The sequence below is a fragment of the Jaculus jaculus genome, chromosome 7, assembly GCF_020740685.1.
Source record: "Jaculus jaculus isolate mJacJac1 chromosome 7, mJacJac1.mat.Y.cur, whole genome shotgun sequence".
In the NCBI taxonomy this organism is placed as follows: Eukaryota; Metazoa; Chordata; class Mammalia; order Rodentia; family Dipodidae; genus Jaculus; species Jaculus jaculus.
The window spans coordinates 126829579-126856012 of record NC_059108.1 but is presented as its reverse complement, the minus strand read 5'-3'; the positions used below and the strand labels follow the sequence as shown (position 1 = coordinate 126856012).

Genomic DNA, 26434 nt, shown 5'->3' with positions numbered 1-26434 from the left:
GAGAGACATAACTTTTTTTGCATGTGTGTGGTGTGTGTGCGCATGTATCTTTTCATGTGTGTGGGTGCACGTGTGTGCATAGAGGCACCAATTTTACATTGGGTGCTTTATACACTGAGCCGTTTCCCCAGCACCTACTTCAAGGATTTAATTTGAAGACTCTAAAGCATTGATTCTAGGGGATACAGGCTTTGGCATGATGTCAACCTTCCTATTAGGACAGAGGATTTAAAAAATTTTACTTGTGATTATTATTATTATTTTTATTTATTTTTTTTAAATTTTTTTTAAATCACTTTTATTTTATTGAGAGTGACAACGAGAGAGAGAGAAAGAGGCAGAGGGAGAGGTAGAGAGAGAATGGGCGCCAGGGCCTCCAGCCACTGCAATCGAACTCCAGACATGTGCACCCCCTTGTGCATCTGGCTAATGTGGGTCCTGGGGAATGGAGCCTCGAACCGGGGTCCTTAGGCTTCACAGGCAAGCGCTTAACCGCTAAGCCATCTCTCCAGCCCGATTATTATTATTATTATTATTTTGTTTTTGTTTTTTTTTAGGGTAGGGTCTCATTTTAGTCCAAGCTGACCTGGAATTCACTATGTAGTCTCAGGGTGGCCTGGAAGTCACAGTGATCATTCTATCTTGCCTCCTGAGTGCTGGGATTAAAGGCATGCACCACTATACCCAGCTCAAAATTTATTTTTGTTTATTTGAGAGAGAGTGAGAGAGAGATAGAGGAGACGAGAGAGAGAGTGAGAGAGAACAAGCATGCCAGGGCCTCCAGCCAGTACAAACAAACTCCAGACCCATGCACCACCTTGTGCATCTGACTTGTGTGGATCTCAGGCTTACCAGCCCAGATTTTTATTTATTTACTTTTTGTTGTGAAGCAGTCCCACTCGAGCCCAGGTTGACCTGGAATTAATTGTAGTCCCAGGCTGTCCTCTCTGCCTCTTGAGTGCTGAGAATAAGGCATGTGCCACCACACCCGGCAGAGGATTATTTTTTTTAAGGTTTGGAGAGATTATAGATAGAGGACAGAGAATGGCCCATGAGAAGCAAGATTGGAGCCTTTTCTAAATTCTGGATGGGGGCTTGAGCTAACCAGCCAAAACCTAAGAGGATCTTTTTTTTTCTCAATTTTTATTAATGTTTTCCATGACTATAAAAAATATCCCATGGTAATACCCTCCCTCCCACCCCCCTTCCCCTTTGAAATTCCATTCTCCATCATATCCTCGCCCCATCTCAATCAGTCTGTCTTTTATTTTGGTGTCATGGTCTTTTCCTCCTCTTATGATGGTCTTGTGTAGTTAGTGTCAGGCACTATGAGGTCATGGATATCCAGGTCATTTTATGTCTGGAGGGAGCACATTGTAAGGAGTCCTACCCTTCCTTTGGCTCTTACATTCTTTCTGCCACCTCTTCTGCATTAGACCTTGAGCCTTGGAAGGTGTGATCGAGATGTTACTCAGTATTCCAGTCACTTCTTTCCAGCACCATGATTTCTTCTGAGTCGTCCCAAGGTCACTGCCATCTGAAACAAGAAGATTCTCTATCCAAAGTGACAGTAGCATTAATATAAGCATATGAATATTAACAGAAGTGCTTACTGGGCAGTTTGATAAGCATAGTATATACACTTATCCAGACATCAGCAGATGTTACACCCCTAGGGCTCATGACTACCCCTGTTTTAAGTTTTCAGTATCAGGGATGTATTCCCTAAAAGGATCTTAAGACAAGTTATTTATTTGAGCTTTGGGACTATGCTGGAGTCTCATCCTTAGGACCAGGCTAACCCAGTCCTATTCACATAGGTGCTATTTGATGAATTACTGAATGTAGATTTGAGACTAATCTCAAGGATTCTGTGACTGTATGCAGAATATAACTACAATAATGGTGTCTGGAAAGCCCTTGGCTGGCCTTTGCTATCCTTTCGGTCTTACCTCAGTTTTCTCCGCCTCAGAGGGACCTGACCCACTGGAGTTAAACTATTTCCCTGCCTCTGATCATTTCTCCCTGGATTCTTCCCTTTACAGCCCCCACGGATGCTCTGAAACTGTTTCATTCATTCGTTTATGAAACAGCTGTCTGGGTCTCATCAAAGCAACCTCCATGAAATTCCCATCCTCTGACTCAGCCAGGGCGAAGCCTGGGCTGGTCCACCAGAGGCTCAAGCCCCGCCCCTCGCAGGCCGGGCCCCGCCTTCGTAGTAGTGAGACCACGCCCCCTAAATGGGCGGGGCCTCTAATGTTGTGCCGGCCGCGTGGGGGCCTCCCGTCGCCCGCTGGCGGCGAGTGACGTCACACGCACGCCGGCCCGGGGCGGGGAGGGGGCGTGGCCAGGCGCGAGGTCCCCGCAGCTGCCGGCGCCGCCGCCTGAGGAGCCGTGCAGGTGGCTGGCGGCTCTCCGCCGCGCAGGCAGCCGAGCGGACGCTCTGTTTTGAGGTCCTCGCCGCAGCTTCCACGTCTCCCGGAAGAGGTATCCGGGGAGGTCCGCGAAGGCTTGGGGAGCCTGGGTCCTCTCCGGGCCGGCTGCTGAGGGGCCTCGGGCCCAGGAGGGCGACGAGACCGGCCGCGGTGCAGCCGCTCGGCGTCCCCAGGTGAGACCGCGGCGCGGGGCAGGATCGCCGGGGCGGGACGTGGTCTCCGGCCGCCCGGGTTTGATCTAGGGCTCGGGGTCCGTCCTCGCCTCCCGGGATCTACAGTCTGACAGACAGACCTCCCGGCCTTCCTCGGTGCGACATTGGGCCTCAGACCCATCCCCATGTTTACTTTTCTCTTCCTTAAAAAAAAAAAAATTATCTGCAAGCAGAGAGGGAAAAGAGAGACAGAGAATGGACACTCCAGGGCCTCCAGCCTCTGCAATCCAACTCCACATACATGGGCCGCTTTGGCATCTGGCTTTACGTGGGTCCTGGGGAATGAAACCTGGGTCGTTTAGGCTTTGCAGGCAAGCGCCTTAACCACTGTACCATCTCTCAAGCCCTTATTTTCTTTTTTTGGAGACACGGTCGCATATGTCCCAGGAAGGTTTGGATCTCCCTGTGTTACAGAGGATGCCCTTGAACTTACGATCCTCCTGCTTCCACCTCCCAACTGCTAGGAAACACAGGCGTGTACCACCGTGCCTGGTTTATGCGGCCCTGGGGGTCCAAACCCAGGGCTTCATGCGTGCATGCTGGGGGAACACTGTCAAGCTATATTCTCAGCCCCATGGCAATGTTTTAAAGCCTTATAAACTGTTAAATAGGAGGCAAGATATTAAGTGCCGTTTTTTTTTATTAGGAAAGGTGATTTGGCCCCAGTCACCGCCAATTTTTGCCTGAGGATGCTGTATACGAGTACGCTGATTCATATGTCAGAATGCACTTCACCTCTGTTTTCATTTGGCTTCTCATAAACTGAAGTACACAGGCCCGTAATATATTTTATAAAGAGCAGCTTTAAATGATGAGCTGCCTTTCAAGGAGGTTATTTTGGTTTTGATGTGTTAGATGTGGGGAGGAGGAGGTTAAAAGGTAGGTTTGGCCTTGGACTCACTTAGAATTTGGTATCTGAGGTGCCATTTAAGTTCTACGTTCTTCCTAATTTTTTTTTAAAATTTGTTCATTTTTATTTATTCGAGAGCAACAGACAAGAGAGAGAGAAAGAGGCAGGTAGAGAGAGAGAGAGAGAATGGGCGCAGCAGGGCTTCCAGCCACTGCAAACCAACTCCAGATGCATGCGCCCCCTTGTGCATCTGGCTAACGTGGGTTCTGGGGAACCGAGCCTTGAACCGGGGTCCTTAGGCTTCACAGGCAAGCGCTTAACTGCTAAGCCATCTCTCCAGCCCTTCCTAATTCTTTTTTGTTGTTGTTGTTTGTTTTTCAAGGTATGGTTTCACTCTAGTTCAGGCTGGCCTGGAATTTAGTATGTAGTCTTAGGATGGCCATCACATCCAGATGCATGTGCCACCTTGCACATCTTGCTTACGTGGGTTCTGGGTAATCAAGCTTCGAACCCGGGTCCTTAGGCTTCACAGGCAAGCACTTAACCGCTAAGTCATTTCTCCAGTCCTTGTTTTTGTTTTTTTTTTTTAAGACCTGCTACTTACCACAAAACATGGATTTGAAAAGTACATGTGATGTTTAGACTGCATCTGGTACACAAAATTAATTCCACTCAGTAGTATTTATGAGTGCCTCTGTGTGTTCAATTCTGTGAATTCATGATGGTGAGCAAAACGGATATGATGTTTATCTAACCACTCCCCCTTCCAACAGGAACAGACATGTTCAAAAGACAACACATTATAAAGCATTATAACACATTATAAAGCACATTATAAAGGCCTGGAGAGATGGCACAGAAGCTAAAGTGCTTGTCTGCAGAGCCTTACAACCCACGTTCAGTTCCCCAGTAAAGCCAGATACACAAGATGGTGTGTGCATCTGGAGTTCATTTGCAGTGGCTAGAGGCCCTGGTGGGCCCATTCTGTCTGTCTGTCTGTCTCTCTCTCTCTTTCTGTGTCTGCCTCTCTCTGCTTGCAAATAAATAAATAACGAAAAAGGGCTGGAGAGATGGCTTAGCGGTTTAGCACTTTTCTATGAAGCCTAAGGACCCCAGTTCGAGGCTCAATTCCCCAGTACCCCAGGACCTATGTAAGCCAGATAGATGCACAAGGTGGCACATGCATCTGGAGTTCGTTTGCAGTAGCTAGAGGCCCTAGCACGACCATTCTCTCTGTCTCTCTGCCCCTTTCTCTCTCTCTCTTTTTCTGCCTCTTTCTCTCTCTGTTACTCTCAGATAAATAAAAATGAGCAAAAACTTTTTTTTTAATGAAAAAAAACATGCAGGGCTATAAGGCAAAAGGATATGAACATAAAATGATAGGAACCAGTTTAGGTGGAAAGAGAACTCCAAATATTTTAGTGAAGAAAAAGTGTTAGCTTGTGACCATTCCAGCCCAAAGGGATGATGAACACTAGAAAGTTTATTTTCTCACAATTGCGAATGAAGTACAAGGTCAAAGTGTGGATAGGTTAATTTCTTCTGAGGATTCTCTTGGCTTACACATGGCCATCTCTCCAGCCCACTGTCCCCCATTTCCTAAACAAAGTTTCTCAGCTGCTGTTAGTGGTTTGTTTAAAGTTACCAGGCTAGTAAGAGACAACTTAGGATCTTAACACAGGACTCTGACCAGACTTTAGTCATGACTGTTACACTCTGCTGTTGGACACTGATCACACCATGTCTATTTTACAGGGTTGTCCATAGGATTATTCTGCTACCATCATGTCTTGGTTTGCTGATCTTGCTGGAAGGGCAGAAGATCTTTTAAACCGAGTTGATCAAGGTGCTGCAACAGCTCTTAGAAAGGAGAACGCCAGCAACATCTTACACAACAAAAATATTGACTATCCTGAAGCTCATGAGCAAAACACAGATTTGACTTATCAGACTGGATCAAAAGCTGCCTATATTTCCTCAGCGGCTGATAACATTCGGCATCAGAAAGCCACCATCTTAGCTGGCACTGCAAATGTGAAAGTGGGATCCAGGACATCTGGGGAGGCCTCCCATCCTGCTGAGAACACATCTGTCCCTAGGCCTTCATCCCAGTTTGTTCGAAGGAAAAAGTCAGAACCTGATGATGAGCTGCTATTTGATTTTCTTAACAGTTCCCAAAAAGAGCCTACTGGAAGAGTAGACATCAAGAAAGAGAAGGGCAAGGCACCTCTCTTTCCGAGTTCTCAGACACCAAGTGTCAGTTCTGTGGATACTAATGTAACTACTGTCAAGGCTGCTGAAGAAAGTTCTGGGAGCCAGAGCCATGGTAGTAAATCAGTCCTGCACTTCTTTTAGATTTGAGCAAATGGGATATGTCATTATAAGTCAAAATAATTTTTGTTGTTGTTTTTTTTTCTAGGTAGTTTCATTCTAGTCCAGGCTGACCTAGAATTCATTATGTAGTCTCAGGGAGGCCTCAAACTCATGGTGATCCTCCTACCTCTGCCTCCCAAGTGCTGGGATTAAAGGCGTGCGCTACCACGTCTGGCCCAATATAATGTTTTTCATCCACAATTATAGGGTCTATCTCCATGGGAATAAGAGAAGGCCCTCTGCCAATATGTAGTATAAACAAGGGAGGGCCGTATTGACTTCCATTTGTCAGTATGTGAGTCGAGTAGTGAACTTTGGATGTTGTCTGTTGGGTACCGCCTTTACCAAACACAGCATCTAAGAAATTGTGTCACAGTTGGCTCACTATAATTTTGTGTGTGTGTTCATGTGTACACAGGTGTGGATATGTATGTGTGTGCATGCATATAGAGGCCAGAGGACAGTCTTCAGTGTCTTTGCTTCACCTTTTTTTTTTTTTTTCCAAATTTATTTATTTTGAGAGAGGAAGAATGGGCATACCAGTGCCTCTAGCCACCTCAAATGAACTCCAGATGCATGCACCACCTTGTGCATCTGGCTTATGTGAGTACTGAACCTGGGTCCTTTGGCTTCACAGGCTAGCACTTTAACTGCTAAGCCATCTCTCCAGCCCTTAAAATGACTCTTTTTACATTTAAGATTAAAGGCATAGGCCACCATGCCTGGCACAATTCTTTTTCTTTTTCTAAAAATTTTTATTTATTTATTTATTAGAGAGAGAGAGAGAGAGAGAATGGGTGCACCAGGGCCTCCAGCCACTGCAAACGAACTCCAGATGCATGTGCCCCCTTGTGCATCTGGCTAACGTGGGTCCTGGGGAATAGAGCCTTGAACTGGGGTCCTTAGGCTTCACAGGCCAAGCACTTAACCGCTAAGCCATCGCTCCAGCCCAATTCTTTTTCATTTTATTTATTTTTTTTAATATTTAATTTTTATTTATTTGAGAGTGAGAAAACGAGGCATAGAGAGGGAAAGAATGGACACACCAGGGCCTCCAGCCATTGCAAATGAAATCCAGATGCATGTGCTACCTTGTGTATCTGGTTTATGTGGGTCCTGGGGAATTGAACCTGGGTCCTTAGGCTTTGCAAGCAAGTGCTTTACTACTAAGCCATCTCTTCAGCCCACAATTGTTTTCCTGGTTCTTCTTCTTTTTTTGAGGTAGGGTTTCACTCTATTCCAGGCTGACCTGGAATTCACTGTATAGTCTCAGGGTGGCTTCAAACTCATGGTGATCCTCCTACCTCAGCCTCCAAAGTGCTGAGATTAAAGGTATGTACCACCATGCCCAGCCACAATTTCTTTCTTTCTTTTTTAATGTTTTATTTTTATTTATTTAAGAGAGAGAGGGAGAGAGAATGGGCACACCAGGGCCTGCAACCACTGTAAACAAACTCCAGACGCATGTGCCCCATTGTGCATCTGGCTCACGTGGGTCCTGAGGAATCAAACCCAGGCCCTTTGGCTTTGCAGGCAAGCACCTTAACCACTAAGCCATCTCTCCAGCTCAACAATTCCTTTTTTTTTTTTTTTTTTTTTTTTAATTTTTATTAACATTTTCCATGATTATAAAATATATCCCATGGTAATTCCCTCCCTCCCCACCCCCACACTTTCCCGTTTCCTTTTTTTTTTTTTAATATTTTATTGCCAGATGTGGTGGCACATACCTTTAATCTCAGTACTCAGGAGGCTGTGGTAGGAGGAGCACTGTATGTTTGAGGCCACCCTAAGACTACATACTGAATTCCAGGTCAGCTTGGGCTAGAGAGCAAGATCCTTCCTTGAAAAAAGAAAAACAAGAATTGTTTATTTGAGAGAGAGAATGGGTGCACCAGGGCCTCCAGCACTGTAAATGAACTTCAGATACATTTACCACCCTGTGCGTCTGGCTTAAGCAGGAACCCAAGAATCGAACCTGCGTTCTTAGGCTTAACCTTAACCACTAAGGCATCTCTCCAGCTTGCAAGCAGAGACAGAGAGAGAGAATGGGTGCGCCAGGGCCTCCTGCCACTGCCAGTGAATTCCAGGTGTCTGTGCGCACCTTGTGCACATAGTCTACATAGGTACTGGGGAATTGAACCCAGGTTGTTCGGCTTTACCAGGCATGCACCTTAACTGCTGAGTCATCTCTCTGGCCCACATTTTTTTGGGAGGGGTATTTTCTTTTTTTTTTTTGGTTTTGTGAGGTAGGGTCTCACTCTGGTCCAGGCTGACCTGGAATTAAATCTGTAGTCTCAGGGTGGCCTTGAACTCACGGCGATCCTCCTACCTCTGCCTCCCGAGTGCTGGGATTAAAGGTGTGCGCCACCACGCCCGGCAAGGGAGGGGTATTTTCAAGGTAGGGTCTCACTCTAGCCAAGGCTGACTGGAACTCACACTGTAATTCCAGGCTGTCCTGGAACTCACAGTGATCCTTCTACCTTTTCCTCCCAAATGCTGGGATTAAAGGCGTGAGCCACCATGCACGACTTTTTTTTTTCCCAGTATTTTATTTTTATTTATTTGACAGAAAGGCAGAGAGAGAGAAAATGGATGCTCCAGAGCCTCCAGCCACTGCAAATGAACTCCAGATGCATGTGCCACCTTGTGCATCTGGCTTATGTGGGTCCTGGAAAATCAAACGTAGGACCTTTGGCTTTGTAGGCAAGCACCTTAACTGCTAAGCCATCTCTCCAGGCCCCACAGTTCTTTTCAATTTGAGATTTGTTTTTTCTTTGAGAATTATGTCTTAGTAAATTGATTAACCTCTGAGCTTCATACATACTTGAAAAAAGAAAATGTACTCAGTACTTGGATGGGAATCTAAGCATGTGCAAATCCTTATTCTAAATTTGTAAATTAAGCTTTCAAATCTTCTGTCTTTAACCCACTGTTTTTGCTTGTTTGATATAATGAAGTTTGTAGTCCTTTTGTTTTCCCAGTCTCATCCTCCTAAGTGCCAGGATTGCCAGCATGAGCCACCAGCCCAACTCTTTATTGTGAGTTTTCTTCTTCTTGCTATTTTGAGATGGCATCTCACTGTGTAAGCAAGGCTGGCCTTGAACTCACAATGTAGCCCTAACTAGTCTTGAACTTAAACTGATCCTCCTGCCTCAGCCTTCCAAGTGCTGCTCCAGGATGACAGGAGTATGTCACCACACCCAGCTTCTTACTGTGTGAGTTATGTTTTTTTTGTTTTTGTCCTCCTACCTTCTGAGTGCTGAGATTAAAGGCGCGTGTCACCACACCTAGCTTGTTTTTGTTTTTTGAGGTAGAGTCTCGCTGTAGCCCTGGCTAACCTGGAATTCACTATGTACTCTCACACTGGCCTCAAACTCACACTAATCCTCCTACCTTGGCTTTCTGAGTGCTGGGATTAAAGACGTGTGCCATCACGCCCAGCACAATTTTTTCTGTCACTTTAATTATTAATTTCTGTGTGTATGTATGTGAGTGAGTGAGTGTGTATGGGCATGCACATGGCACAGCACTTGTGTGGAGGTCAGAGGACAACCTTGGAATGTTTGTCTTGTACTTTCTTTGGGGACAGAGTATTTCCTGCCCTTTTGCTGCTGTTTGTGAGCTTCCATTCTCCTGGCTCCACCTCCCATGGCTGTTGAGACAGATGCCTGAGCCACTTGTATTGGGATTATAGACACACACTTGGCACCTTATATCTGGCTTTATGTAGGTGCTATGGAGGATTGAATTTAGGTCATCAGGCTTGTAAGCAAGTGCTTTTAACCACTGAGCTCTTTCCCTGCCCTTACTGCTTAATTTTTAAAAATGAGTAAAATGTATATTTGTATCACATTTAATAGTAAATTAAAAATACTTTGAATTTATGACGTCTTTGGTAAGGCATTTTAATTTCAGTGTGTTGTATAATCATTGTCACCTGTTACATTGGTCTTCTTGAATTGAAACCCACAGCTTTCTGTTGTGCTTTTCCAGTGGGTTCAGTGTTGTGACATATCCCCACCCCACTTTTTGTTTTATTTTGCTTTTTTGTTTTTTTGAGGTAGGGTTTTACTCTAGCCCAGGCTGACCTGGAATTCACTCTGAATTCTCAGGATGACCTCAAACTCACAGAGATCCTTCTTCCTCTGCCTCCCAAATGCTGGGATTAAAGGCGTGTGCCACCAGGCCCGGCTGTTTTTTGTTTTTGTTGTTGTTTTTTTTTGAGGTAGGGTCTATCTGTTGTCCAGGCTGACCTGACAGTCACTCTGCAGCTCCAGGCTGGCCTTGAACTTAAAGCAGTCCTCTTACCTCTCCCTCCCTAGTGCTCAGATTAAAAGCATGTGCCACCGCATCCAGAATATCTAGTTTTAGTTTTGTTTTTTCCCTTTTGTTTTTTGTCTCCCTCCCACCCTTTGTTTTTGTTTTTTTAGGTAGGGTCTCTCTCTAGACCATGCTGAACCTGGAGGAATGCCTGGGATTAAAGGTGTGCGCCACCACACCCAGCTTGTCTCCCCCTTTTTCACAATCTTTTCAGATGAGATTGAGCACATTCAGGGTGGTGTGGCCATAGACTTTTCACAGCCATTTCAAAGACAAGGAACCTGAGACCCAGTATTGAAATTATGTCTGGTTTTCTTCTTTCCAAAACTGTACCTTTTTTTTTTTTTTGATCTGGTTTTGTCTGTTTGGTTTTTTTGTGTGTTTTCTTTTTTTTCAAGGTAGGGTCTCATTCTAGCTCAGGCTGACCTGGAATTCACTATGTAGTCTCAGAGTGGCCTCGAACTCATGGTGATCCTCCTACCTCTGCCTCCCAAGTGCTGCGATTAAAGATGTACGCCACCATGCCCAAAGATGTACACCACCATGCCCAGCCCAAAACTGTACTTTATATATCCATTCATTTAGTATTACTAGACTCAGTTTTGACAGACACATAGGGCCCACTTGTGAGAATGGATTTCTTTTGTCTCTTTTTTTTTTTTTAACTTTTACCTTATTTATTAATTTGAGAGAGAGAATGGGTGTGCCAGGGCCTCTAGCCACTACAAACAAACTTCAGATGCATGCGCCACCTTGTGCATCTGGCTTATGTTGGTACTGAGGAATCGAACCTGGATCTTTAAGCTTTCATAGGCAAGCGCCTTAATTGTTAAGCCATCTCTCCAGCCCTGAGAATGGATTTTCATCAGATGGAAATCTGTTGAGAACTTGGGTTATATTTGTGGTAGGTTAACTATAGCAATCAACTCGCTAAAAGTTATCCTATCAAAGTAAGCTATTGGTGCTTATATGGTGACAATACCAATGTAGTAAATAAAACGTTTTTATTTTTCTCTCAGAAGTTAATAGTTCAGCTTCTATCCCCAAAGGCCATGAGGATTCTTCAAAGGAAAGCACTTCATCAGATGCCACTTGCACTGACCACAACCCAACCCCAAGTGATGACAGCAGATCCCATGAGCTGTCTAATCTGCGACTGGAGAACCAGCTATTGAGGAATGAAGTGCAGTCTTTAAATCAGGAAATGGCTTCATTGCTTCAGAGATCCAAAGAAACCCAAGAAGGTGGGGATCTTATATGAGACATTCAATATTAGAAATTTAGCTCTGGAAAATAAACCAAAAACTTGACCTGTAGAGTAGTTTTAGCAGTTAAGACACTTGTCTACAAAGCTTAAGGACCCAGGTTTGATTCCCTAGTATCCATGTAAGCTAGATGTACACAGTGGCACATGCATCTGAAGTTTATTTGTAGTGGCTGGAGATCCTGGCATGCCCATTTTCTAGCTATCTTCCTCTTTCTCTTTCTCTCAAATAAAAATAATTTTTTTAAGTTTCATTTATTTATTTATATATTTATTTTGGTTTTTCTTTTTCTTTTTTTTTTTAAATAAACCCTTTCCACCAGCTGCTTTGAGTCGGGTGGGTTTTTTTTTTAATTTTATTTTTGTTTATTTGTTTATTTGAGAGCAACAGACAGAGAGAGAAAGGCAGAGAGACAATGGGTACGCCAGGGCCTCCAGCCACTGCAAACGAACTCCAGACACATATGCCCCCTTGTGCATCTGGCTAACATGGGTCCTGGGGAATTGAGCCTCGAGCCAGGGCCCTTAGGCTTCACAGGCAAATGCTTAACCACTAAGCCATCTCTCCAGCCCTTATTTTGGTTTTTCAATGGAGGGTTTCACTGTAGCTCAGGCTGACCTGTAATTCACTATGTAGTCTCAGGGTGGCCTTGAACTTAAAGTGATTCTTCTACCTCTGCCTCTCAAGTGCTGGGATTAAAGGTGTGTGCCACCATGCCCGGCTCTAAAATAATTTTAAAAATTTAACTTATTTTTACTTATTTATTGAGAGCGTCAGACAGAGAAAGAGGCAGAGAGAGAAGAGAGAGGATGGGCACGCCAGGGCTTCCAGCCACTGCAAACAAACTCCAGAAGTGTGTGCCCCTTGTGCATCTGGCTTATGTGGGTCCTGGGGAATTGGACCTAGGTCCTTTGGCTTTGCAGGCAAACACCTTAACCGCTAAGCCATTCCTCCAGCCCATCTTGACCTTGTTTTCTTTTTATAAAATTTATTTATTTGAGTGAGAGAAAGGCAGGGAGAGAGAGAATTGGTATGCCAGGACATTCAGCCACTGCAAACAAACTCCAGGTACACGTGCCACCTGGCTTAACTGGGTCCTGGGGAATCAAACCTGGATCCTTTGGCTTTGCAGGTAAGTACCCTAACTGCTAAGCCATCTCTGCAACCCATGTTTTTTTTTTGTTTGTTTGTTTGTTTTTTTTTTGAGGTGGGACTCCCTGTACTGTAGCCCAGGCTAACCTGGAACTCACTCTATAGTCCAAGGCTGGCCTTGAAAACATTATGGAACTAATGGGACAGAATGCTCTTATATTCATTTTCTAGGCTGAAGTCGTCCCCCCCCCTTTTGTTTCAGTGTTAGGAATTGAACCCAGGGCCTTGTGCATGCCAGGCAAGTACTCTACCATTGGGCCATAGCCAACCCCAGCCCTCGAGGTAGAGTCTCACTCCAGCTAGGCTGACCTGGAATTCACTATGTAGTTTGTGGCCTCAAACTCACAGCGATCCTCCTACCTCTGCCTCCCAAGTGCTGGGATTAAAGATGTGCGCCACCGTGTCCAGCTTCTACTATCTATTATTTTGAGCTCCCAAAGTTTTATGATATATCTTTAGACAAAAATATCATAAGAGGAAAAAAAGAAAAAAATATCGTAAGAAAAAGGTTTTTTTTCTAGTCTGATGACTCTAATGGAGATGTGAGTATTGGTCTTGAAAAATGGGTGTTCAGCCGGGTGTGGTGGTACACAACTTTAATCCCAGCACTCGGGAGGCAGAGGCAGGAGGATTGCCGAGAGTTCGAGGCCCCCCTGAGACTACATAGTGAATTCCAGATCAGCCTGAGCCAGAGTGAGACCCTACCTCGAAAAACCAAAAAAAAAAAAAAGGGTGTTCATATAGGTAAAGAACATATTGAAGGTATTTGTATGCTCCTGAGTTTGGCAATGAGTAAAAAATATGAAAGGTCTCTGTCATATCCCCTCCCTCTCTCTATTAGTCTCTCTTTTAATTTGATGTCATGAAGGAGAAAGTGGGGGAGGGGAGGGAAATACCATGGTTTGTTGTCTGTAAGTATAGAAGTTATTAATATAAAATATATATATATATTAAACCTCCACAAAAAATATGAAAAGGACTGGTATCTATGTATGCCATGAAAAAGATGTATTTTGTTTTGCTTGTACATAGAAATTTCATGTTTTCAAGGGTCAGGGTCCATTGAGGAAGAGGTGGCAGAAAGAATGTAAGAGCCATATGAAGGAGAGGATTGCATATAGTACAATCGACCAGACAGAAATTGGCCTGGATGTCCACGACCTCATAGTGCCTAGCACCATCTTCATAAGAACCTCATAATAGGAGGAAAAGATGATGACATCAAAATAGAAGAGAGACTAATGGAGAGGGGGAGGTGGATATGATGGGGTATAGATTTGTGAAGGGAAGAGTGGGGGAGGGGAGGGAATTACCATGGTTTATTTTCTGTAAGTATGGAAGCTGACAATAAAAAGGGGGGAAAAAAAGGAAATTTCATGTTTTATAGAATTAAATAAGGCAAGAGCAAGAGTTGAAAAATGGAATGTTGACCATTCAAAGAGTGATCGGATAACCCGTGAACTCCGAGCCCAGGTTGATGACCTTACTGAATCTTTGGCTGCCAAGGATTCCCAGCTGGCTGTACTCAAAGTGAGACTGCAGGAGGCTGACCAGCTGCTGAGTACCCGCACAGAAGCATTGGAAGCTTTACAAAGTGAAAAGTCACGGTATGCAGTTCTTTTAATAAAATATGAGCTAGAATGTTTCTAGTACAGGTAATAGTAAACATTGTACTGTAGCCTAACTTATAAGAATTTAGCTTTTGGGGAATTTACAGGAAGGAAAATTTCTTAAGGCAATGTTGGAAATGTATATGATTAAAATGGATTCACTATTTGACCCTTGAGGTGCGTTGCTAGTAAAATCTAAATTATTTATGTTTGGAAGCTTGAAAATATAGAATCCATTCCATTAGAAGAGAAAAAAATCTCTTAAGAATGTTTTAGATTATTGTGTCATGTATGATTAACTCACAGATGTGCTAAAAATTATACTACTACATATCACTTGTACCCGGTGGGAGTGGTTATTTCACATGGTGTGTTTTCTTTTAGAATAATGCAGGACCACAATGAAGGTAGTAGCCTACAAAATCAAGCTCTGCAAACGCTTCAGGAGAGGCTGCATGAAGCAGATACCACTCTAAAGAGAGAGCAAGAGAGCTACAGACAAATGCAGGTTAGAAGGGAGACAGGGTTCTGTTACTTGGACAAAAGGTGACTCTTCTGTAAGGTTTTGCATATTGCACTTTAGAAAATTCTCCTGGGCTGGAGAGATGGCTTAGCGGTTAAGCACTTGCCTGTGGAGCCTAAGGACCTTGGTTCGAGGCTTGATTCCCCAGGACCCATGTTGGCCAGATGCACAAGGGGGCGCACGCGTCTGGAGTTCGTATGTACTGTCTGGAGACCTTGGCGCGCCCATTCTCTCTGTCACTCTCAAATAAAGAAATAAAAAATGAACAAAAAAATATAAAAAAAAAAAGAAAGAAAATTCTCCTGTGACAGAAACTCAGGTGCCCATTTTATGTGTGAGATGAAAACAGAATGGCTGCTGTTCATTAGAGCTGTGCGTCTTCCACTGAATTTAGTTGTACAGGTCATTACCATCATCTGAGTAAATGCTAGACTGGGAGATTGGGGCATTTTGTTTATTCTTTTTTGTTGTTTGTTTTTTTTCTTGAGGCAGCATCTCACTTTAGCCCAGACTGACCTGGAATTCACTGTGTAGTCTCAGGCTGGCCTTAGGCTCCACCTGTTCTTCAGAGTCACCTATATACAACTTTCTGATGCTTGATCTTCCATCCCCAAGAGTCTGATTCCACTGAGTGAGGCAGAGCCCAGGCTTTGGTGGATGTTTTTTATAAGGCTTGTGAGTGAACATATTGGGCAGCTAGGCTTGCAACCTTGTGCTTTGTATATGCAAAAGTCCTAAAATCAAAAAAAAAAAAAAATTGACCCTAGGCATTTTGAATAAGAGATAGAAAACCTATTATTAACTCAACATATAGTTCACATTAAAATTTATTAATGAGATATTTACGTTTTCTTTTGTATGGTGATTCTTTAAAATATGGTCTTAATAAACCAGGAGTGGTGGCACATGCCTTTAATCCCAGCACTCAGGAGGCAGAGGTAGGAGGATGGCTGTGAGTTCAAGGCCAGCCTGAGACTACATAATGAATTCCTGGTCAGTCTAGGCTAGAGTCTACCTCGAAAACCAAAAAGAAAAGAAAAGTGCACTTAGTTGTACTTTACACTTACAGCACATTTATGTTCAGGGGCTGAATTTTCATGGATACTTGATCGGTATGCTAAGCTCTAAAAACATTCAGACTTCTTTTTTTTTGTTTGTTTTTTGTTTTTTTCAAGATGAGGTCTCACTCTAGCTCAGGCTGACCTGGAATTCACTATATAGTCTCAGCCTTGAACTCATGGCAATCCTCCTGCCTCTGCCTCCCAAATGCTGGGATTAAAGGCATGCGCCACCATACCTGGCTCTTTTTAAAAAATAAATAAATAAATAAGAACAAGCAGTTCTATAAAAAGTTAAACATAGACTCACATGACCTAGAAGTTTTATGGTAGATATATGCATGAGAATTGAAAATACATGTTCACATAAAAACCTGTCCATGAGTGTTTATAGTGGCATTGTTTGAAATAGGCCAAAGCCTATTTAAATGATGTCTATCAGTTGCTGAGTAGTAAACAAATTGGGAAATGTCCATACAGGAACTCTTAGATAGCCATAAAAACATATTGAAGAATTAATACATGCTAGAGTATGTATACATTTTTGGATAATCCTTGGAAACACAAGTTAAAAGAGAATAGACACAAAAGACTACCTATTGTATGATTCCATTTATATTGAGAATTTCTTCTTCTCTTTTTTGAGACAGGCAAATCTTACTATAGGCCTCACTCACTTAACTACTTAGGCCAGGGTGGCCTCAAATCTGTGGCAATCCTTCTGTCTCAGTCTTCCAATGCTGTGAGTACTGGCATGTGCTACCACGCCTGGCTCAGCTGGCAAATATCTTCGAAAGCAGATCCCCATGAAGTATTGGAACTTGCAGTCACTAAGTGTAGAGAAAGCCTCACTTTCTGCACTAGTCAATTTTGATGTGTCACGTTTGGGAGCCACAGCTTCAGATTGTTCTAGTCTTTTCCCTCCTTACTGTTGGTTGGAGCTAATAAATCCCATATGATTTCTGAATAAATGGTTGTAAAATATATTTCAAAGCTAACTGATACAATAAGTATGATGTAAAATTTTTTCACAGAGTGAGTTTGCTGAACGCCTTAATAAAATGGAAGTAGAGCGTCAGAATTTGGCAGAAGCAGTTACTCTGGCAGAAAGAAAATATTCTGATGAGAAGAAGAAAGTTGATGAACTACAACAGCAAGTCAAGCTACACAAGTCAAACTTGGATTCTTCTAAGCAGGAGCTCATTGACTATAAGCAGAAAGCTACTAGGATACTCCAAGTAAGCATGGGACATGTGCTTCTGAGTGGTCAAGATGTGCCATTAACTGAAGGATGCTGGTACTGTCCCCCATGCTGTCCAGAATGACCCAAATATGTTTTCTTTCATTAAAAAAAAAATTATTGATTTATCTGCAAGCAGAGAGAGAGGGAAGGAGAGAGACAGTGGGTGCACCAGGGCTTCCAGCCATTGTAAGCAAACCCCAAATGCCTACATCACTTTGTGCATCTGGCTGTATGTGGGTAGTGGGGACTTGAACTCCAGTTGTTAGTGTTTACAGACAAGCACCTTACTGGCTAAGCCATCTCTCCAGCCCTCTTTCTCCCCCTATCCCTTTGGTTTTTCGAGTTTGGGTCTCACTCTGACCCAGGCTGACCTGGAATTAACTATGCAGTCGCAGGGTGGCCTTGAACTCACAGCAATCCTCTTATCTCTGCCTCCCAAGAGCTGAGATTAAAGGCATGCACCCCTTCCATTTCTACCTTTCTTCTTGTTTGCATTGCTTCAATTTTGGTAGAGCAGTTGATATTGCACTCTTTCATTCTTTCCTATCTTGCATACTCACTCTGGTTCTGTCACCTCCTTGTGGCTAAGTATCTTTTGAACCCTAACCTCCTGATACCAGTGTCTAGCTGCTTGTGTATAGGCATGGTTGTCCAACTCCCAGACAGACTTCTCCATTCTTATGTCTTGTAAATATTATTGCAGTGAAATTTGAGCTTACACAGCTACTTACAAAACTTCACAGTCGTTTTTACACTCCTGCTTTAAGAGAGCATTCAGCTTAGCTAATACAACACACACACACACACACACACACACACACACACACACACACACACACAGTGCGAGGGTAGTTATTGATGCAATACGGTGAGAGTTTGAGAGAAAAAGCTCTTATAATGTATGCCTAGCAGGCCAGGGATCACTGGACTGAGGCAGTGCTATATAAAGAGGACCAGGATGAGTAGGAAGATTATGCAGGGGAAGAGCAGCTGTGCAAGAGGCAGGGGCAGAGAAAACAAGGTTCGCCTGGAGGAGCTAGTTCCCCCTGCTGGAGCATAAAGTTAGAGGTTAAGAGATGGGTGATAAAACCCCGTGACCGGCTGGAATCAGATCATGAAGACTTTTGCATACCATGCAAGAAAGTTTTGATTTTGTCCTGTATATGATGGGAGAGTAGCATGATTAGATTTGATGTGTATCCCAACCCACTGCCTGGTACACAAAAATTTATTGTCTAATTATCAAAGGGATATGGGGATAGTGGGATGGTGCGATCACAGGCAGGGAGATGCCAAAGGTAATTGTAAGAAGTAAGGAGGGCCTGATAAGCATGACACACAGGACAGCTCCCATGCACTGGTAGAGTGTATGTGACACAGATGTGTAGTTAGAGGCAGGGGAAGAAGTCATGTGGAATAGAGTTATGAGTCCAGGTTTTTGGTTTGCATGTATGAAGGTTGTTTCCTTGTAGTATGAAAAGGGAAAATGGGGCTGGAGAAATGGCTTAGCAGTTAAGGTACATGCCTGTGAAGCCTAAGGACCCAGGTTTGATTCTCCAGGTCCCATGAAAGCCAGATGCACAAGATGGCGTATGTGTCTGGAGTTTATTTGCAGTGGCTGGAGGCCCTGGTGCGCCCATTCTCTCTCTTTTCTCTCTCTCTCTCTCCCTCTGTCCATCTCAAATAAATAAATACAATAAATCTAAAAAAGGAAAACCAGGAATGACAGCTGATTAGGGTTAAAGGGAGCTATGACAAATTTTGTTGAAGTTGCAAAATTGAAGTGTCACTGTCACGCCTTCAATCCCCGCACTTGGGAGGCAGAGATAGGAGGATTGCCATGAGTTTTTGAGTCCACTGAGACTACATAGTGCATTCCAGGTCAGCCTGGGCTACAGTGAGACCCTACTTTGAAAAACAAAATGAAAAGAACCGGAGTTCAGACCCTCAGCACCCATGTAAATGTCAAGTGGGCATGGCAGCCAGCCTATAATCCTAGCATTTGGGAGGTAGATACAGCATCCCCAGGACAAGCTGGCGAGCTGGAGTAGCCAAGATAGTTAGCTCTGGGATTAAATCGGGGACCCAACCTCAGTCAATAAGGTGGAATGTGATAGAGGAAGACATCCAACATCAACTTCTGGCCACTGTATGCACGTGTATCTGCACACACATGCACCCACATCTGAACATTCATACCCACCTGAATGCACACAAAAATGTGAAAACTATTTTTAGCTGTGGGCTAAACAGAAACAAGCCACAGGCCAGATGGGCCCATGGACCTTAGTTTGAGCACCTTGTTTACAGAAATACCAGATTAACCCCTAAAATGCTTCTTTGTCATATCATCCCCCTGGTACCTTTTGGTAACTTGATTTGGCATACCAAGTAAAATGAAAACATTTTGGCTGCTGAGTGTAGTGGCTCTCTTCTGTAATCCCAGCACTCTGGAGGCTAATGCAGAAGGATTATCAGGGATTTGGCCAGCCTGGGCCACTGCTGTATGTAGACAGTTTCATGTTGCTGGGATAAACATGTAAGTAGACACAGTTTTGGGGATCAAGGGGTTTATTTCAAGTGTACAGATCCAGGGGAAGTTCTGGCAGTGGCAGAAGCGGCCCCCACCCCTAAGTCCAAACAGAGAGAAACTGCCACCGCCGAGCAAGTACCGGAACAACGCCCAGAGCTGGCAGCAGGCAAGGCTTCCCGAGCTCAGGCTGCTCTCCTGCGTCTTCGGGCTGGGATTCAGATCCACCTGCAAACATGCCTGTGGGCTGGAGACCCAGTTACAAGCTTAAAATACCTGTGGCTATGGGTGACGTAACATTCACATTCAAACACCACAGATTCATGGTGACTTTTAGGCCAGCCTGGGCTATCGCTGTCTCAAAATGAAATAAGTAGCCGGGTATGGCGGCATATGCCTTTAATCCCAGCACTCGGAAGGCAGAGGTAGGAAGATCATCACGAGTTTGAGGCCACCCTTGGACTACATAGTAAATTCCAGGTCAGCCTGGACTAAAGTGAGACCCTACCTCAAAAAAAAAAAAAAAAAAAAAAAGAAGAAGAAGGAGGAGGGAGGGAGGGAGGAAGTTAGTTAGTTAGTTAGTTAGTTTGTTTGTTTGTTTTAGCCTGGCACGTAAAGGCCCTACAGATTGGTCTAAACATACTGACTCCTGAATTGGATAACACTTTTCCACAGACCGCCTCCCATACGTCTGTGTTTTCTGTACACTTTTTAAAACCCTAGCCATATTTCAAGACCAGCCTAAATGCTGACTTCCAAGTGAAACCTTTTCTCCCTAAAGTGGTTTCTCATGCTTAGAACTTTACAGTGATCTGATCCCATCCCTCTCATAGCTTAAGGTTTTGGGGCCTGTCTTGAGTACTTGTAATTTCCCCTCATAAACTTGCAGTTGATGAGGCAAAGGGTAATGTAGAATGGGACACATTATCTTCATTACACAGAGTTCTTAGTGCAGAGACAAATACATTATATATATTTCATAAATAGTTGCTGAATAGAGTTTGATGGAGAAAAGAAGCAAATCCTGAGAGGAAATGGAAGAGAATTGCTTATGAGAAGTTGTAAACTATACCATGATCATGGGAACTAAAATCCAGGAACATTATATAGCAAGGATCTGTTCCATTTTAATCCCCGTGGCTTTAATCATCTATGGACTTTGTTCGATGGAGATAATTGGAATTTTTTTTTTTTTTTTTTTGAGGTAGGGTCTCACTATAGCCCAGGCTGACCTGGAATTCACCGTATAGTCTCAGAGTAGCCTCATACTCACCACAATCCTTCTACTTTGGTCTCCCAAGTACTGGGATTAAAGGCATGCACTACCATGTCCGGCCTAGAATGGTTTTATAATGGATTCATTTCTAAGTGGTGGAATGGTGTCTACCATACAAGTTATCTAGGATACAGCTCAGTGGAACCGTGTGTGCTTAGCATGTGTGAGGCCCTGGATTTGATCTCCAGCACCACAAAAAGTTAAATAAATACAGAAGCTAATGACTTCCTTGCTTAAACATTCTTCTTTGTTTCATAATAGTCTAAAGAGAAGTTGATCAACAGCTTAAAGGAAGGCTCTGGTTTTGAAGGCCTAGATAGCAGTACTGCTAACAGCATGGAGCTAGAAGAACTGCGGCATGAGAAGGAGCTTCAGAGGGAGGAGATACAGAAGCTGTTGGGCCAGATACATCAGCTCAGATCTGAGCTACAGGTAAGGTTCACTGTGGACCAGCCTCCCAGACAGCCATACCTTCAGGTACCATTTGAGAGGTGATTTGAGAGGATTCTGTATTTGAAGTAGGGGCAGGGAATGGTGTTACTGTATGTGTGAAACTTCTAGAGTATTAGTTACCCTGTAGAGAGAATTTACAGCAACGTGTTTCTTGTCCCCTGACTGGCTATAACTAAGGGAGTTTTGTACATAGATATTGATGTAGATATAGATACACATAGGTAACCTGATATATTCATCCAACCATGTACTTAGGCTTGGGATTGTAACAGAGAACAAATAGAATCTTTACATTTATGAATTTTACATTCTGTTGGTTAAAAACAACTTAGTTTGGGACTTGTCTAGAAAACAAATATTTTCTGATATTAGAATGGACTTAGAAATGGTCTTAATTAGCCAGGCAAGGTGGCACACGCCTTTAATCCCAGCACTTGGTAGGCAGAGATAGGAGGATTGCTGTGAGTTTGAGGCCAGCTGGAACAACAGAGTTAGTTCAGATCAATCTGGGCTAGAGTGAAACCCTACTTAGGGAAAAGAAAAAAAAATGGAGGAAAATAATATGCTAACCTCTTGTGATCAAAGAACAGTTATTCTGCCAGGTGTGGTGATGCACACTTTTAATCCCAGCACTCAGGAGGCAGAGGTAGGAGGAATGCTGTGAGTTTAAGGCCACCTTGAGACTGCATAGTGAATTCCAGGTCAGCCTGGACTAGCATGAGACCCTACCCCAGAAAACAAACAAACAAAAAGTTATTCTTTATATTAACTACTGGTGAGCACACACTAATTATAACCTGCAATAACAGACCTAAGGCAGTGTAGTCCTTTTTGGTATTACATTTCTGACCTTTGTGCAGTTGTTCAGTAGAAGCTTGAATACCAGTGACCTGCTATCTGCTCACATTTGTGAAGCCTGATAATGGTTTGTGTGCTGGGCAGCAGCAGTGCCCTGGCTCTTTGATCTGTGATAGCCATATTTTTTTTTATTATTAACAACTTCCCATGACTGTAAACAATATCCCATGGTAATGCCCTCCCAACCCCTCCCCTTTCCCCTTTAAAACTCCCCTCTCCATCATATCCCCTCCCCCTCTCAGTCTCTCTCTCTTTTATTTTGATGTCATTATCTTTTCCTCCTGTTATGATGGTCTTGTATAGGTAGTGTCAGGCACTGTGAGGTCATGGATATCCAGGCCATTTTGTGTCTGGAGGGAGCATGTTGGTAAGGAGTCCTACCCTTCCTTTGGCTCTTAAATTCTTTCTGCCACTTCTTCCGCAATAAACCTTGAGCCTTGGAAGGTGTGGTAGAGATATTGCAGTGTTGAGCACTCCTGTCACTTCTTTCCAGCACCATGATGCCTTCTGAGTCATCCCAAGGTCACTGCCATCTGAAAAGAGAAGGTTCTCTACCAAAAGTGAGAGTAGCATTAATATAAGGGTATGAATATTAAGAGAAGTGCTTACTGGGCAGTTTGGTGAGCATAGTATATACATTTAGCCAGACAGCAGCAGATACTACTCTCCAAGGGCTCACAAATATCCCTGTTCTAAGTTTTCAGTATCAGGGTTGTATTCCCTCCCATGGAGTGGACATCCAGTCCAATTAGAGGGCAGTTGGTTTCCACCATGACAGACATGCCACTATTGCACCTGTTGGCTCATTTGGCCTAACTGGCCAAATTTAAGACTTGAAGTGTCCACTGCTGAGTGTCTTCACTGGTGACTTCTCTTTCTACCATTGAACTGCCTGCAGAATGCCTGATAGCATATTGTATAGAGATGTCAGATTACATTTTATTTATTTATTTGAGAGAGAGAGAATGGCCATGCAAGTGCCCCCAGCCACTGAAAACAAGCTCCAGACACATGTGCCCCCTTGTGCACCTAGCTTACATGAGTCCTGGGGAATCCACCCTAGGTCCTTAGGCTTCACAGGCAAATACCTTAACTGGTCTCTCCAGCCCAGATTGCATTCTTTTTATGAGCCCATCTTTATCCCCTGGGGCCTGCTTAGCCCAGTATAGAACACATGGTTACTCGATATATGCTGACTGTTGTATTCACATGTAAGGCTCTTGTTTTTAGGATATGGAAGCCCAGCAGGTCAGTGAAGCAGAATCAGCAAGAGACCAGTTACAGGATCTGCAAGACCAGATAGCTGGACAGAAAGCATCTAAACAAGAACTAGAGACTGAACTGGAACGAATGAAGCAGGTAAGGACTCATGGTGCATGATGACTGAGGAAAGTTCTGTCCTCTACTGGTCACAAGGTCCTAGCATGGCTTTACAGTGTGCTCAGTGGGGCTTATGGATCCCTCCTGCCCCGCCATCCCACCCCTGTTGTGTTTGTTTTAACAGATAAGAAATAGAGGCACAAAATGGTGCTGTGACTTGCCTAATATTGTGAAATATTTTAGAAGAGAAAGCCCAGTATTTATATTCCAGAATCCAGAATTCTTTTTTTTCCTCATTTAAAAACTTTTTTTTTTAATTATTGACAACTTCCATAACTATAGACCATAAACCATGATAATTCTCTTCCCCCTCACTTTTCCTTTCACAATTCCATTCTCCATCATATCTCCTCCCCATCTCAGTCAGTCTCTTTTATTTTGATATCATCATCTTTTCCTTCTATTATGATGGTCTTGTGTAGGTAGTGCCAGGCACTGTGAGGTCATGGATAGCCAGGCCATTTCGTGTCTGGAAGAGTGCATTTCTACCCTTCCTTTGGCTCTGGCATTCTTCCTGCCACCTCTTCCACAATGGACCCTGAGCCTTGGAAGGTGTGATAGAGATGTTTCAGTGCTCAGCACTCCTCTGTCACTTCTTCTCAGCACTATGGTGCCTTTGGAGTCATCCCAGAGGTCACTGCCATCTGAAAAGAGAAGCTTGCCTAACCAAAAGTGAGAGTAGAATTAATATATGGGTATGAACATTAAGAAAAGTGCTTATTGGGCAGTTTGGTGAGCATAGTATATACATTTGGCCAGACACCAGCAGGCTTTACATCACTAGGGTTCATGACTTCCCCCATCACAGGTTTTTGGTATCAAGCATGGAACACCATGGAACAGACCACCAGTCCAATTGGAGAGTGGTTGGTTTTCCCGTAGCAGATATGACACTATTACACCCATTGGCTCATTAGGCCTGGCTGGCCAAACTTAAGGCTTACAGTGTCCACTGTTGTTTTTCTCCACTGATGACTTCTGTCTCTCCCATGGTGCTGCATGCAATGTAGCTTTTTCTAGCTTTCTGTCAGCTGATCAACAGGTTTTCAGCTCAGCTCCAGCAGGATTTCTCAGTGACCATGAAGCACAAGCATGTGGAGTCTTCAGCAATAAAGTCTTACGATCTATTCCTGGTGGGAAACCAAAATCCTCGGCAGTGGCCTGTTATGTTTTTGGGGCATCAGAGAGCTCCTTGGCCAACAACTCACTGGAAGGCATCCCATCCCTGGCAGTAAAAAATTTCTAGTAACAATCTGTGGTTTCCGGGTGCACCATTGTCCAAAAAAAAATAGGTTTCTGTATGACTTTTTCATACCCTCTTAGGTTTAGATTAACCCTCCCTGGACCCTTCCTTAACTCAAACTCTTCCCTTGTCCTCACTTAGGCCTTTCTACCCCCCAGTAATCTGTTCATTTACTTACATGTATACAATACCATCCCTTAAGTCCTCCTCCCCTTCCCCAGAATCCAGAATTCTTTCTCCTACCCTATGATTATATTTTATCTTATTTCTTTGTCAGATTATGTGTGTAAACATGTAAACATGTTATATTGGTTGATTTTTTTTTTTTTTTTTTTCAGAGTAGGGTCTCACTCTAGCCCAGACTGACCTGGAATTCACTATGCAGTCTCAGGGTGGCCTCGAACTCACAGCGATCCTCCTACCTCTGCCTCCCGAGTGCTGGGATTAAAGGCTTGCACCACCATGCCTGGCTGTTTTGGTTGATTTTAATGGCTTTTTTTTTTTTTTTTTTTTTTACAAGGTAGGTTCTCACTCTAGTCCACGCTGACCAGGAATTTACTACATAGTCTCAGGCTAGCCTCAAACTCATGGTGATCCTCCTATCTCTGCCTCCTGAGTGCCGGGATTAAAGGCGTGTGCCACCATGCCTGGCCCTCTTTCTGAAATTGTAAAGGAATTCACCTGTGTTGTCTTCTTCTGGTTCTTCTATTATTTCATTTTGTGTCTGAATATTTGGTATATTGGAATGCTGCTTCAGGTGTGGGATGTGAAAGGAAAAGTCTACTTTATTCACCATATGGTTACTTCTCTGTCATACAATTTAAAATTTTTCTTTCTTTCTTTTTTCAAGGTAGGGTCTCTAGCCTAGGCTGACCTGGAACTATGTATTCTCAGGGTAGTCTTGAACTCACAGTATCCTCCTACCTCTGCCTCCTAAGTGCTGGGATTAAAGATGTGCGACACCATGCCTGGCAAAATTTCTTTCTTTTTTTCAAAATTTCTTTTCACTCACTTGAGGTGTCTAAATCTATTTCTAGACTATATTAAAAAAAAAGAAAAAACTTATTTGCTTACAAGCAGAGAGAGCACAAACGACTGCCCTTGAACACACAGTGATCTTTTTATCTCAGCTTCCCAAGTGTTGGGATTAAAGGCATGTGTCACCATGTCTGGTTTGCTTTGTTTTTAAACTTATTTATAGATACCATATGGCTAACACTATCACAGTAGTAAATGTATCCTTAGTTTATTGTCATTATTAATCATAATGTTATTTTATTTTATATTCATAAATTAATGACCCATTCTTCTTTATATTTACAAGATATTTTCCGTGCTTTCTGGTGATTTATTTATCCTGTTAACATGTATCAGAGCCTGTGTTTACAACATCATGCTATTTGGTAACTGTCAGGCCGTTCAGGTCCCTGTGTGGTCAGAAATTGGGACTGTGGTCGTATGATGAAGCACTGCATCAGGCACTAGAAATGGTGTAGGGAATGCTGACTTAGAGTGTATTGTTCATGACTCCCTCTGCAGGAATTCCACTACCTGGAAGAAGATATGTATCGCACAAAGAACACACTGCAGACCAGAATTAAAGACCGAGAGGAAGAAATTCAAAAGCTCAGAAACCAGGTAAGAATCAGC

General features: G+C 43.4%; 1 protein-coding gene across 1 annotated transcript in view; it reads left to right on the top strand.

Annotated features, from left to right (window-relative positions):
- The first annotated feature begins 2452 nt into the window (after positions 1-2452).
- Golga5 (golgin A5) overlaps positions 2453-26434 on the top strand; it is a 39117-nt gene continuing 15135 nt past the window's right edge. Inside the window, exons 1-9 of the mRNA XM_004649666.2 lie at positions 2453-2608; positions 5253-5823; positions 11213-11437; positions 13998-14217; positions 14605-14728; positions 16836-17039; positions 21112-21282; positions 23392-23520; positions 26324-26422. Coding sequence (XP_004649723.1) covers positions 5283-5823; positions 11213-11437; positions 13998-14217; positions 14605-14728; positions 16836-17039; positions 21112-21282; positions 23392-23520; positions 26324-26422 — 1713 coding nt within the window. The 5' untranslated portion in view covers positions 2453-2608; positions 5253-5282. The remainder of the gene's footprint in view (positions 2609-5252; positions 5824-11212; positions 11438-13997; positions 14218-14604; positions 14729-16835; positions 17040-21111; positions 21283-23391; positions 23521-26323; positions 26423-26434) is intronic.